A 15,435-nucleotide genomic window follows, 5' to 3' on the forward strand; every position below is an offset into this window, starting at 1 on the left:
CTAAGACAGGAGGCAGAGGCTGCAGTGAGCTGAGATCATGCCACTGCGACAGATGGAGACTGCATCTTAAAAAAAAAAAGCATAACCTTAATCTTGTTATGAGAAAACATCAAACTTAAAGTGAGGGACATTCTACAAAATAGCTGACCAATCTTCCAGGTGTGAGAGTCATGGAAAGACAAAGGTACTGACACAGAATACAGGAGACTAAGGAGACGTGACATCTAAATGCAATATGGGATGCTGGGGCAGAGAAAGGACAGCAGGAAAACTGAGACAATTTAAATAAGGTGTGTATGTTACTTCATAGCACTGTATCAGTGATGTTTGCCAGGATTTGGAAAATGTACTTTGATTATGAAAGATGTCAATGCTAAGGACATCTGAGCAAGGGGCATAATGTTCTCTGTATTATTTTAGCAACATTTATTACATTTAAATAACAAAGTTTAAAGTTTGGAAATTACAAGTAACTTTCATTTTGCAACCACTTAAAAATACTTGTAAAGATATTCTTTTTTTTTTTTCTTTGAGACAAAGTCTCACTCTGTCACCCAGGCTGGAGTGCAGTGGCATGATTTGGGCTCACTGCAACCTGCACCTCCTGGGTTCAAGTGATTCTTCCTATCCCAGCCTTCTGAGTAGCTGGGATTACAGGTGCATGCCACCACACCCAGCTATTTTTTGTATTTTTAGTAGAGACAGGGTTTCACCATGTTGGCCAGGCCGATCTCGAACTCCTGACCTAAAGCAATCTGCCTGCCTTGGCCTCACAAAGTGCTGGGATTACAGGTGTGGGCCACTGTAAAGATATTTCTTTCTAAAGATACACAGCTTCTGAACTAAATGCGAGGTGCCTGAAACGCTGTGTCTCAGGTGGCCAATATATATGTGAATTATTCTTGTTCCTATGTGTCTAATAATTTTCCTTCCCCACTAAGACAGATTAAGACTGCAAAACAGGGCCGGGCGCGGTGGCTCACGCCTGTAATCCCAGCACTTTGGGAAGCCGAGGCAGGTGGATCACAAGGTCAAGAGATCGAGACCATCCTGGTCAACATGGTGAAACACCGTCTCTACTAAAAATACACAAAATTAGCTAGGCATGGTGGCGCGTACCTGTAATCCTAGATACTCAGGAGGCTGAGGCAGGAGAATTGCCTGAACCCAGGAGGCGGAGGTTGCGGTGAGCCGAGATCGTGCCATTGCACTCCAGCCTGGGTAACAAGAGCGAAACTCCGTCTCAAAAAAAAAAAAAAAGACTGCAAAACATCTGTTTCTTCACCACCTTGATCTCAGCTGGGGCTCTTAACATTGTGGAGTTGCTAGGGATAGACCCCAACAGACAGGTGAGGCCATGCAATGGCACTCCTGGGCTGAGATGCTGAGAACAGGAGTGAGAGGCAGGCAAACTATATTACAATATCAATTCCTTAATTTCTCTCCTGGCATCATACCTTCCCAGTACCTAGCTGCTTTGACAGTTTTCTCCCCTTCTCAGATTTCTTTAAACCCACTTCATCCACATGTCATCTTTCAAATCCTGCTGTCCCTAGGAAATAGCAAAATCAACTCAAAAGTAAAGGTCTTCACAAATGAAGCCCCTTCCTGTTATCCCTTGCAAAAGACATTTAAGTTTAGCAACTACAGTCATTCATAGCTTTACAACAGGGATACATTCTGAGAAATGCGTCCTTTGACAATTTCATTGTTGTGCAAACATTGTAGAGTGTACCAACACAAACCTAGATGGTATAGCCTGATAATTACATACCTAGACTAGAAGGCATAGCATGTTGATCATAGGCTACAAACCTGTTCATGTTACTCTACTGAATATGGTAGGCAGTTATAACACAACAGGAAATAGTTGTGTATCTAAACATAGAAAAGGTGCTATAAAAGTATGGTATAAAAGACAAATGGTACACCTGTGTATGGTACCCACCATGAATGGGGCTTGCAGAATCAGAAGTTGCTCTGGGTAAGTTAGTGGCAAATGAATGTGAAGGCCTAGGACATTATTGTACGCTACTGCAGACATTATAAGCACTGTACCCATAGGCTACACTAAATTTATACAAAAATATTATTTTCTTCAATAATAAATTTGTTGTAAATTTATTACTTATGTCGGAAAATATTGTAAACTTTTTGACTCTTGTAATAACTTTTAGGCTGGGCACAGTGGCTTATGCCTGTAATCCCAGTACTTTGGGAGGCCAAGGTGGGTGGATCACCTGAGGTCAGGAGTTCAAGACCAGCCTGGGTAACATGGTGTAACCCCGTCTCTACTAAAAATACAAAAATTGGCTGGGGGTGGTGGTGGGAGGGTGCCTGTAATCCCAGCTACTCAGGAGGCTAGGGCAGGAGAATCGCTTGAACCCAAGAGGCGGAGGTTGCAGTGAGCCAAGATAGTGCCATTGCAATCCAGCCTGGATGACAACAGTGAAACTCCCTCTCAAAAATAAATAAATTTAAAAATAAAACTTAGCTTAAAACATATACATTTTACAGCTATACAAAACTGTTCTTGTTTCATAGATATATATATTTTTACTTTTCAATGTTTTTTGTTAATGAAGACACAAACACACACATTAGCCTAGACCTACACGGGGTTAGGATTATCGGTATTATTCTTTGTCTTCCATCTCCACATCCTTCCAAGGTCTTCAGGGGTGGTAACACTCATGGAGCTGTACTCTCCTGTGATAACAGTGACTTCTTCTGGAAACTTCCTCAAGGACTTGCCTGAGACTGTCTCATGGGGTAGCTTTTTATTTTTTGTTTTTAGTTTGTTTTGTTTTTTTTATCATTTTTACTCAAAAATGATAAAAACTATAATAGAGTGAACACATAAACTAGTAACAGTTGTTATGATCAGGTATTAGGTACTGTACCTACTTGTATGTGCTAGACTTTTATGTGACCAGCAGTGTAGTAGGTTTGTTTACAACAACATCACCACAAACACATGTGTTGCACTGTGACATTAGGGTGGCTACGATATCATTAGGTGATAGAAATGTTTCAGCTTGTTACAATCTTATGGCACTACCATCATACATGCAGTCGTATGCAGAAATGTCGTTATGTGGTATGTGACTGCATCTTGGATGAATTGGAGAATTTTACACTCCAAGGCAAGACCAGAGTAGTGACAGAGCAAGGGGTGGGTTCAGGTGTTCAGGTTCCTGCATCTTCTGGGGCCTGAGATCGCAGGCAACCTGGTCCTCTGGAAAAATGCCAATCACAGCAGCAACACCTGAATGTCCAGGGGAAATAACTCGGCGCTGCCTGTGTTAACTTGCCTTGTTTTCTTTCTTTCTCTTTCTTTCCTTTCCTTTCTTTCTTTCTTTCTTTTTTTTTTTTTTTTTTTTTGAGATGAAGTCTCACTTCGTTGCCCAGGCTAGAGTGCAGTGGCACGATCTTGGCTCACTGCAACCTCCACCTCCCGGGTTCAGGGAATTCTCCTGTTTCAGCCTTCTGAGTAGCTAGGATTACAGGTGTGTGCCACCATGCCCAGCTAATTTTTGTATTTTTAGTAGAGACGGGGTTTTGCCATGTTGATCAGGCTGGTCTCGAACTCCTGACCTCATGATCCACCCACCTCGGCCTCCCAAAATGCTGGGATTGCAGGCATGAGCCACTGCACCTGGCCCAACTTCCCTCATTTTCTCTGGAGTTTTAGGGATGTTGCATTTTGATGCTGACTTTGTTTTCAGGTTAACCTCAGTTTGACTCTCCATAGCAGTGACCGGAAGCTCTTTCCTCTGATGTTTATCAAAGGCTTTAATGCTTTGGAACTGGAAGACACTATACTATTTTGTCAATTAGATGTAAGTCACCTTTAAATCATATATTACGATTATGATATTTTGTTTATAATTTATCAGATTATTTGGCATTAATAACCTCCACAAATGACCAGCAAGACATTTTCTCTAGCATAGTAAACAAGAGCTTCCTTAGTCCCTTACTTGGCATTGAACGAACCCTCCTTGCCTGTGCCTCTCCCAGCCTGCTTCTCAGTGCTGCAGTCACATGGCCGCAGGACGCCTTGAGCTCCTGAGCAGAGTGAAGCCTGTATGGTGGATGCAGGGCATATTCTCAGGATACCCCATCAGCACGTCTGACATTTGATCTACAGGAGTCAAACTCAGTAGACAGAGAGAGGGACAGTTTTGCCTGCCAGATGTGAACTCTGACCTAAAGACGGCTGCTCAAAATAGCCTTTATCCTCTTTGCCTAAGCCTGATACACAAGCGTTTATCTCTGCTGCCCCTGGTCACCTGCTTTTCTTACTTGACTCTGCAATTCTTCAGGTGGCTATTCCTGGAAGACACTCATCTAGCAGGGTCATTGCTCCTTTCTCCCTTTATTTCACTCAGAGATTATTTTGATAACATTATGATTTACAAACTGTCAAATTCATACACTTCAAGTATACAACTCAGTGAAGTTTTTGTAAATTTATCAGGTTGTGTAACCCAGTGTTAGAACATGTTGATCATCCCGGTTAGATTATTTATGCCCAAGTAGTTAATTACCATCTTCACCCCCAACTCCAGGTATCCAGTAATCTACATTCTTTCTATCTTTAGATTGCCTTTTCAGGAAACTTCACTTAATATAATCAGTCTGTACACAGTCATGTGTATCTGGCTTCTTGTGCTGTGTCTTTGAAGTTCATTCGTGATGTGGCATGTCAGTGATTTTTGTGATGGTGGGTTCCTGCTGCTCCCAGACCCACGGTTCTTTAAAGGTGCTAAGCCGTCTGCTCTTTGAATATTTGAATAATGCCCTGCTTTCCCCCTTCCCCACCCCCTGCCCCACCCCCGCTCTCCTGTCACCAGTTTCCCACAGGGCTGTCGGTCTCTCCTCTCAGTGACTTCACCTGACTGAGCTGCCTGCCTTCTCCAGCCTATCCTCCAGGCCCCACCTGGCTCCCTGTTGCCCCTACACTGGCTTCCTGCTCTTCCTCCAAAGGCCTGACTGGTTCCCGACTCAGGCTCTGCCCATTGCTGCTGTCACCTCCCCCCAGCAACCCCAAATCTTTGCCCATTGTTTGTCCCTCATTCTGTTCAGGTCTTGATTCAAATGTTGCTTCCTTGAAGAGGCACCCTGACCTCGACTCAAATAGCATTCCTTCCCACAGACATTCATTTGCCCCACTTTGTGTCTTCACAGCTTTTGTTCTTCCTGTTTCTTGTTCATTCCTGAAATGATTCTTTGTTATTATCTTGTTAATAGACTAGTGGGTATCTTAGTCTGTTTAAGCTGCTATAAGAGAATACCATAAACTGGGTGGCTTATCAAGAACAGAAATTTTTCTCTCACGGTTCTAGAGTCTGGGACATCTAGATCAAGGCACTGGCAGATTTGGTGTCTGATGAGTATTGCTTCCAGGCACAGAGGGGACATCTCCTGTGTCCTCACATGGTAGAAGGGATGAGGGGGTCTCTCCTTGGGCTCTAAGATAAGAGCAACGGTGCCATTCATGAGGATTCTGTCCTCATGACCCATCACCTCCTGAAGGCCCTGCCTCCTAAATTCCATCACTTTGGGATTTAGGATTTCAACATATACATTTTGGAGAGGATATAAACACTCAGACAACAGCAGTTAAGAGAGCAAGTGTGGTGGCTCATGCCTGTGATCCCAGCACTTTGGGAGGCTGAGGCAGGTGGATCACCTGAGGTCAGGAGTTCAAGGCCAGGCTGACCAACATGGTAAAACCCCATCTCTACTAAAAATACAAATTAGCTGGGTGTGGTGGCACGTGCCTGTAATCCCAGCTACTGGGGAGGCTGAGGCAGGAGAATTGCTTGAACCCGGGAGGTAGAGGTTGCAGTGAGATGAGAACGCACCACTGCACTGCAGTTTGGGCAACAGAGTGAGACTCTTTCTCAAAAAAATCCAGATACAAAAATTAGGTTGGAAAAGAAAACTCATAACTGGAGGCCAATCATGCTAGGCATTTATATATGTATTACTGTATTCCCCCTCATCATCAGTTGTGAAGTGACATTTGGGATTTGAACTCAGTCCCGACTGACATGTGAAGCTGACACTACACACTGTATTTAGCTGTGAAGCAGACCTCAGAAAGTGTGGTTAGATTCAGTGCAACCTTGAAAATGCTCTGGACTCAGTGGGTACAACTCAGCTATCTGTACTTCACACAACACATCTGGTCTAGGAAAGAGGCCTTTGGCTTGACTGTGCAAATGTATTTTTTTTTCCTGCCATGTTTGTCAGCAGTTATACCAAATCTAGCTATTAGTATCTCTGAGTAGATGGTGATGAGGAGAGTCTCGGCATGCAACACCAGCTACTGGCACACTTTGTTTCCAGAGGGGTTATGATGAATCACATGTTTAAGGACAGCTGTATTATATACAGTACTTAAACAGTAATGGAAAACATGATTCCAGAAGAGAAACCAAGCCACGTAGCTGTCTTTCTTGGTATGCAGTGATATGATTGATAGAAAATAGCATTTCTAATTTTTGACCACAACTTGGTAAGTAGAGAGAGAGAGCTCTTAAAAGCACATACATATACAATTTAGAAGATAGGGCTTACTTGGAAAAGTACAAATTATTGGAATAATGAAGTACTCTTTTAAGGCATTTTATATAAGGTTAAGATGCTGTATAAAATAATTTTCATCTTTATTTTTTTATTGCATTTTGGGTTTTGGGGTACCTGTGCACAACATGCAAGATAGTTGCATAGGTACACACGTGGCAGTGTGTTTTGCTGCCTTCCCAAATAATTTTCATCTTATCTGATAAAGCAAGACAAAGGAAAAACTGTTAAGTTAGATCAGCATTTCCCAAATGAACACCCAGAGGAACACTGTTTCATGAGATGTTAAAATATATGCCTTGAAAAAAATTGTGTGGATAGAAGTTTGAGGATTAGTGTATCTTAAAAATCTTAGGGGTGGGGTGTGGGCAAACCAAACCTTTTTTTTTTCCCCCAGTTAAGTGTGACTATTTCTATTTCCAGGAGTGATCTGTGGGGGAGAAACAGCTTGAGAAATGCTGAAATTTCTGATGGTTAAGGTAAGATTAGATATATGTATCTGTTTGGATAATTACTCATGTGATCTCTTGGAACCAAGGATCTTTAGATCCAAGGAACTCTGATTTCTAGGGATATTTTGTAAACAAGTCAATAACAGACAAATAGGTGAAGAATCTGAATTTTCCAGTCCACTGATTTTTGAAAGGAGGGATCCAAATGTGAAGAGCCCCAGATCAGATTACCTAAGTGGTTAGTGTTTATGACAGTGAGCCACCTCTGACAGACAGCTGCATCACCTCTAACAACAGAGATGGAATGGATGAACTCAATTACTTTCAAAGCTGATATTTTATGCCTTAACTGCTTGGAAATCAACTTGTTGCAGAAAGGGGAAATGCTTTATTCTCACAGAAAACACTTCTAGAGTTGCCCCCAACATGAAGAAACTGGAAGTAAAGCCTCTCATTCTTAAATAACATTTATTATTTTTGCAAAGATGTCTTCTCCATGAGAACATTTCTCACATTTATTTAAAGATATACAGGTTATGGATATAGAAGCAAATTTCACTGAGGTGTTATATAGAAGGATGCCCGACTATGATCCTTAATTCAGCAATCTAACATTCACAATGTGTCTGTTGCCATTTAGCTATTTATCCAAACATGCCTTAAAAAAAAAACACACACACACATGTGCCCAGACAGGGTGGAAAAAGAAACGTCAAGGGCTTGCTAAAAAGAAGAAGCCTAAAAAAGATAAAATTCCCACAGCAGTTCTGTTTAACTGTAGTTTGTGAGTGCAGGAACAATGTTTCCGTGGGGAAGCATTATGCCCAGTGGTTTCCTGGTTTGAACAGTGGGAAAGCCCTTGAGGTTTTCTGTCGCTGTCAGGAGGGAGTGGGAAACTGTTTATGGAATCCAGTCGATGTTCAGGCACCGTGCTATGAAAGCAAACATGTCTGAGACTTCCTCTATCACTTTGGCTGTGGGCTTCCCTGCCCCGTGGCCCGCCTTGGTATCCACGTGGATAAGCAGGGGGTTGCTTTGCTTCCTGCTGCGGCCCACAATGTACTGAAGGGTGGCGATGAACTTCAGGGAGTGAAGCGGGACCACGCGGTCATCATGGTCAGCAGTGAGGAGCAGCATGGACGGGTATTGGATGTCATCTGCTTCTGGTAACTTCACGTTATGCAGTGGAGAGTATCTGGAAGGCAAAGACGCCTTTGTGAGGCTGGAGAACAACACAGAGGTTTTTGTAGGACAATCAAGGAGAACTGGTATGGCACAGGGACCTATGTAGTTTACTAGGCTAACTTAACTAGTATATGAGTGACTACCACAGACTGTGTGTGCATGGCCATTTAGGCCGTGACCGGCAAGGGCTCCTGCACTGCAGAGCTGTGTCATTTATGTGGCTCCAGCTTTGAAAGACTGTCAGAAGGAAGGTCACAGGGCTGTGGAAACAACCCAAATCATAGGCATGCTTACTGTCTCTTAAGATGAATAGTTTCATGATCTCTAGACTTTTACTGCTACGTAGTGGAGTAATAATTGTCTTTTTAAACCACTGGGTGTGGTTATAAGTCCAAGCCTTTCTTTTGTTGAGAAACTTGAAATCCACAGTACACAATAGCTTGCTGCCCCTTTATTCCAGGCTCAGTTCTGCAGTCTTAGAAAAAGCACAGGTCCTCTCTGGGCCTCGCTTCTTGTCTGTGAACTGAGGAAGCAGGACGGGCTGCTGGCTCTCAGTCCAGCAGAAAGCAGCAGCCTTTGAGCAGTGGAGGCGGCACCTTCTGAAGGACAAGGCAAGTTTCCTGGGTAAGTTAACAAGAAGGGTGTTAAGTATAAAAGTAATGTTGATTTTAACAGTGACTGATAATAGCAAAAAGTGAGAGAAATCTCTGGATATTTTTTCTTTACATTTTCCTAATACAGGTGCCATGTTCTTCAAAGTATTTAATATTAATGAATAAAATCAACTGTTGAGTTTTATTTTGAAGGGTAAATAGTGAAAACAGTAAAAATTCTGCTCAGTTAACCAACTTGAGGCCAAAACACTCTCAGTTTCTGGGCTTCAGTTTCCCAACAGGTAAGTTGGAGATCTGTTTTTTGATCTCATTTTAAGAGTGTTTTATGACCAACCCCATTCTTCCAAATAGGGGTTAGTTCAAAGGAGAAACAAGTTTGGAAAACACTGCCTGTTAACAATAATCTCCCCCTTGGAGATTCACATGCAACATTTATACATTATCTATAGAAAAGAAACACATTAGGCTTTATCTCCTAGTCATTCAAACTTGGAACTCTAGCTCTTTTTGGGGAAACACCGTTTAATAATTTTGGTGATCCGTGAGGCATACCCCAAATATAGGTGGAGGGCGGGAGGTGCTGGGCTGGTAGAGCTCCCTGCAGGGCCTTCCTAGCTCACTTTACCAGCGGCAGGGGAAAGGCAATGTAGCCCTAGGAGAGCAAGGTTTGGAACATCACAGAGAAAAATATTTAGAACTTTTTTGTTTTTAAATTAATTTTGAAAGTATTAGGTGTCTCTAATATTCTCTTGCCTTCATTCAATTAACTCAGTATTTTCGAATGAGTTTAAATAGGACTTGTTTCCTTAGGTGCCAGTTTTCTCTAACTTTTACCAATATGTGTCAATGAGGCCTGTGTACACTGAAAAGTACTTTCATAGTGAACTTTGCTTCCCCTTAGAGAACAGCATGTAGTAGTTTAAAGTACCCTACCCAGTTAAAAAAATTCAGTCATTTTAAGTGTATTTCAAACTGGAGAGGCTAGCCGTAAAAAGCAAACAAAATGAAAGAATAAACTTTAGAAACCAGGCCGGGCATGGTGGAGCCCACTTGTCCCAGCTACTGGGGGCTGAAGCATGAGAACTGTTTGAACCCAGGAGGCGGATGTTGCAGTGAGCCGAATTGTGACACTGTACTCCAGCCTGGGCAGCAGAGATCTTGTCTCAAAGAAAAAACTTTAGTTATTTTGGTCAAAATTTGTGGTTTACTGACAACAGGTGGAACAGGCTTCTCGTGCCAGTCTGAGAGCCACTCCTAAACACTACTGATTAAAAATAAAATTTAAAAACTCTTACATAATGGAGAATGAAAGGCCAAAAAGAAGTTTTAATGTCTGTTTACTCATTGTTATCAATCACCATAGTGGTTTCAGGGTACAGGGAACATTGTATAAGATTTCAATAATGCAACTTGCAGTTTCAAATGTATGCAGCTATACTGAGCATAAAATAAGTTTAACTGTACTTGAATATATTCTTTTTTTTTGGAGACAGGGTCTTGCTTTGCTGCTCGGGCTAGAGTGTAGTGGAGGGTATATCTTGGCTCACTGTAACCTCTGCCTCCCAGTCTCAAGCCATCCTTCCACCTCAGCCTCCCGATTATCTGGGACTTCAGGCAGCGCCACCATGCCCAGCTAATATTTTGTAGAGACAGGGTTTCACCACATTGCCCATGAAGGGCTGCTCTTGAACTCCTCAGCTGGCGATCTGCTTGCCTCCATCTCCCAAAGTGCTGCGACCACAGGTGTGAGCCACCATACTCAACCGCCCTTCCCCTACTTTTAATTTTGATCTGCTACTTCAGGAGCTTATATTCTTTGCTTAATTTAGAAAAGAAAATCCCAGCCGGGTATGGTAACTCAAGCCTGTAATCCCAGCACTTTGGGAGGCTGAGGCGGGCAGATCACGAGGTCAAGAGATCGAGACCATCCTGGCCAACATGGTGAAACTCCGTCTCTACTAAAGATACAAAAATTAGCTGGGTGTGGTGGCATGCGCCTGGTAGTCCCAGCTACCCGGGAGGCTGAGGCAGGAGAACTGCTTGAACCTGGGAGGCGGAGGTTGCAGTGAGCTGAGATTGTGCCACTGCACTCCAGCCTGGTGACAGAATGAGACGCTGTCTCAAAAAAAAAAAAAGAAAATCCCATGCATTGATATAAAGCATAATAATGCCTTTTGATTGCTACAGTAACAAATTACCACCACTTTAGCAGCTTGAAACACCACAGACTTCTTATCTCACAGGTCTGTAAGTCAGCAGTCTGGGTTGGCTCAGCTGGGTTGTCTGCTCTGGGTCTCCCGAGGTCAAAATGAAGGTGTTGGCTGATTGGACTCTTAAGGGGAAACTTTGGAAAACACCTTCTTGCAGGCTTGGGATGTTGGCAGAATTCAGTTTTGTACAGCTGTGGGACTTAGGTCCTGTTTCTTTGATGGCTGTTGTTTGGGGGTTGCTCTCGGGTTCTAGAGGTCCCCCTTTCTCCACAGTCAAAGCCAGCAATGGCAGGTTGAATCCTTTACATGCTTTCAATTTCTCTGACCTCCCTTTCTGCTGCATGCCTGACTCCAGCCAGAGAATGCGCTCAGCCTTTAAGGGTTTATGTGATTTGTCACCCCTCAGATAATCCAAAGAGCAGCAGATTAATATCCTGCCCTCTTCACAGCAAGCAGTACCTAGATAAGTGTTTGGGATGCCATCTTTAGAATTCTCCCTACCACATTTTTGTAGTTTGTTGCTTTTGTTAAAGACTAGATTAAAACAAGAAAAGACAAGTAGGTATTGCCACCTCTTCCACTTCTCAGTAAATTATATGCAAGACACTGAAGATGACAAAGCTCAAGCACTAATCCTGTTGTGTGACTGTTCAGTTTCAATCAGATCACTAACATATATATGTCAAAAGAGCCTTACTTGACAAGCCATTCGAAGTGTTGTTTGCTGTCCGAGCACCCATAATCAGTGGTCCAAGCATGGCCAATGGTATATTTATGAAACTTCAGCATGTCCATTACTCCAACTTGGGCAATAACACAACCAAAGAGGTCAGGTCGCTGATTTGCACAAGTAGCTAAAAACCCAAGGTAGAAAAGGGAGGCAGTCTATCATTAAACATCTACATAAAAAAAGCAAGGCAATACTTACATGCTTCCAGAACCCTGGTTGCATTTATTTATCCTCAGAGCATAGGAGGAACCCATCAGAAATCACCTGCCAAGAGCCCCAAAGCTCCCCACCCCCTCTGATATCTGTCAGAGGGGTGGGAATTCTCATCAGTAATAAAGCTTTACTCCCCAAAGCGAATCTTGAAAAGCTTGAGGACTTTCTGGAAACCCTGTATCCCCTCCCCCACCCATCCCCAGTTGCTTTCACAGTGATGAGGATTAAGGGACCTGTCCGAGGTCTCAGGACCTGCCCAAGGCGTAATAGGGTCTCTTTGTATGTCATTTATCAGATGCCCAAATACAAACAGTAGAAACAGGTTTTGCTCTCCTTATACCACTTTGTGGTCCTATCCACAAAGTGAATCAAGAGCTGCCTACAGATGGTTTATCTGAAAACCCCAAGAGGGCTAACTAGTAAGTACAATGAATAAAATCCACTACTTACCCACTAAGAGGCCTCCATTTGAACCCCCATTAATAGTCAGCCTCTTGGGAGATGTGTAACCTTCCTTGATCAGATACTCAGCAGCACACTGAAAGTCATCAAAGCAGTTTTGTTTGTTGGCCAAGATACCACCTACAATGTGCCAAAGTGGAAGATAGTTAATTAACAAAACCAAACATAAAAATAAATTTAAAGGGAATTCCAGTGGTGACAGGGCACAGTTTCAACTACTGATTAACTTAAAAACAATGGGTTAACACTGCATTAAAAATGCCTCAATTTAAGTTCTGTTATGCACTGTGGAAACAGATCATCAATACCACTATGCTAATCCATATGGTGGATCTGTATTTTTCTAAAAGCCTCTAGAACTTAAACAGGAAATGCCCCAAAGGGAACAGATGGTCGGTTATGAGAGAAGCATGATGATGAAAGGATACAAGCATGTCCTCACAAGGAACCTGTATTCTGGGAAGCTGAACTTAAAATATAAAGCGAGACCTGCAGCTGGGTTCCACCCAGCACCCATGCCAGAGCTGGCTGTGGGGGTGCTTGTGCCTCCCCACCCTGAGAAGATGGAGGTGGAAGTGCTCTGCAGAGGCACACTTCCCATCCCCCACCTCTGCAGGAGTCGGACATGGTTGGGGATGGGAAGAAAGAAATTCCCCAGTCTTGCCCACAGTTATTAATTTAAAGAATCAGCAGGAATTGGGTGGTGAGGTAGTGCTGCAGCAGATCACCATATAATGGTTTCTCAATTCCAGAATAAAAGACCTTAAACCTTTCCCCAGAGAATCTGGGCTTTATCATCTGCAAATCATTCCAGTGTATTAAACCAAACAAATTACTTGGAGAAACATTTACAGGGCTGTGAAATATCTATAAGTAAAGGCCAAAAGTCAAAAGCATGTGCTCAAAGAAACAGATGTCTGAAATAACTGCCTTTGAAATGAACAGAGAACAGACAGATCTAATTAGATATTTGAGATTAACCACTTGGGCTGAAATTTAATTAAAGATAAAGGAGTGCTACTGAAATGTTTTTCATATCAAGACAAATGTTAAGAAATTACCAGTTAATTTAGAACAGCTAGGATTACTTAGTTTCTAGGAATAACAGTATTTTGGGGATATGACTAAATTTTAAAAAGCATTAAATTTTAAAGTCAATTAAAAGAATGGAATTCAGATTTACCAATGTTTTGTATCCTAGGCTGTAACTGGAAAAGGTCTATTTCTTGTCCTTACATCATGGCCTACATTTTGAAGAAGTTTATCAGTCAGTCTAAACATAGTCTACTGTTAGCCTTGGTCAAGCTTGAACCTCCCTAATCCCAAGACTGGCAAATAACTTGGTTGTAATTAATAAAAGAATGAGAGAACAGACCAGGAGCAAGGGTACTCTTCCTTATCAGAGCATGGTGGGCACCTGATGACCAGAGGGATTTTCTGGAGAAGAATCCAGTTCTTTCAGGAGAGAGTCCTAGAATCAGGGGTCCATGTGTAGGGAGTCTGGGACATCAACTACATACAACTTAAATAGGAAATCAGGTGATTAGCACACACATTTGGGATGTAAATCAAACATGGTATACAGAAAATTTATTCTCTTATCACTCATCTTTTAATATCAGTTTCACAGTATGATTTTAGTGTAAACTCTAATATTAACTCAAAATTATGCAATGAATTCTATGCAGTTTCAAAGACAGTCACAGTCGGTAGTTTCTGGGGATGATACCTGGCCACGGTGGACTAGATGGCTGGCCACGAGCACTCACTCTCAACTAAGGTTCATTTGAGGAGTCTGGTGTCAGCCCGCACCAGTCTGGGGTGCATGCTAGATGCCCAGAGGTCAGACCTAGGCCTTTCCGGCATATGGTACCTGACAGGTACTTATGGAAATCTCTTTACAGGTTTATCCTTATGTTTGCTGATTTGATTTGATGGAAAAAACAAAAACAAAAAAAAACTCAGGGCCTCAAGCCTCAGGTTTGGGATGGCGTAGGAAACAGAAGAGAGGTACAGATCTGAAGGGTGGTCTCTGATGCTGGGGAGACTCTACCTAGAGCTGCTGACCAACCCTAGTGTCCTGGCAGAACTTACTATAAACAAGATTGGGGGAAGCACAGAGCTGGTAGAGGTGCTTTCCCACATTCCCCCTGCCCCAAAGACACACAACCAAGGCATGTGAAGAACCTCTTCAGACCACTTTGAATGGTCAGGCCTATCTAGGCCTGACCCCTGGGCATCCAGTATGCACCCCAGGGGCTGACACCAGATTCCTCAAGGGCACCTTAGTGACAGTGAGTGCTCGTGGCCAGCCATCTGGTCCACTGTTGTCAGGTATCATCCCCAGAAACTACCGACTGTGACTGTCTCTGAAACTGCATAGAATTCATTGCATAATTTTGAGTTGATATTATAGTTTACACTAAAATCATACTGTGAAACTGATATTAAGATGAGTGATAAGAGAATAAAATTTCTGTATACCATATGTTTGATTTACATCCCAAATGTGTGTGCTAATTCTGAACCCCTTGATTCACCTGATTTCCTATTTAAGTTGTATATAGGTTATGCATCATACCCCTATGTGTGGACCCCGATCCTGGTTAGTCTATGAATTCAATTTCAGATACACAAAAAGCCTGGGTGACGGGGTGCTCCACATAGAAAGAAATGGAAAAGATGCAGATGATCATTCAAAAAAACTCTGACCATCTGGGTATTTGTCAATTAGCTAGAATTCTGTATTGATAATATGCTTCAGGAGGCCAGAGAATGGAGATGGAATAAAACCAGAAAAAAAAAAAAATGACTGTGTTTTTGTGTCTAAAACTAATGCACGATAGAGTCACAGCAGCCATGCTAGGAGGATGCGATTTCTCAGCAATGCCAGGAAGATCTGAGAGAACCGGCAGGAGCATACTATTCCTTTCTCTTCAGAGAAAACGACCCGCCTTGACTTCTGTTTCAAG

The 15,435-nt window shown here is 42.5% G+C and overlaps 1 protein-coding gene across 2 annotated transcripts in view; it reads right to left on the minus strand.

Annotated features, from left to right (window-relative positions):
• Positions 1 to 7,500: 7,500 nt before the first annotated feature.
• PREP (prolyl endopeptidase) overlaps positions 7,501 to 15,435 on the minus strand; it is a 120,208-nt gene continuing 112,273 nt past the window's right edge. For both annotated transcript variants that reach the window (XM_035296416.3, XM_002806719.6), the window contains 3 exons: positions 12,452 to 12,583; positions 11,756 to 11,912; positions 7,501 to 8,244 (listed from right to left, as the gene is read on the minus strand). In XM_035296416.3, the coding sequence (XP_035152307.2) occupies positions 7,950 to 8,244; positions 11,756 to 11,912; positions 12,452 to 12,583 (584 nt within the window). In that variant the 3' untranslated portion in view covers positions 7,501 to 7,949. The remainder of the gene's footprint in view (positions 8,245 to 11,755; positions 11,913 to 12,451; positions 12,584 to 15,435) is intronic.

This window comes from Callithrix jacchus, chromosome 4 (genome assembly GCF_049354715.1).
Source record: "Callithrix jacchus isolate 240 chromosome 4, calJac240_pri, whole genome shotgun sequence".
NCBI lineage: Eukaryota > Metazoa > Chordata > Mammalia > Primates > Cebidae > Callithrix > Callithrix jacchus.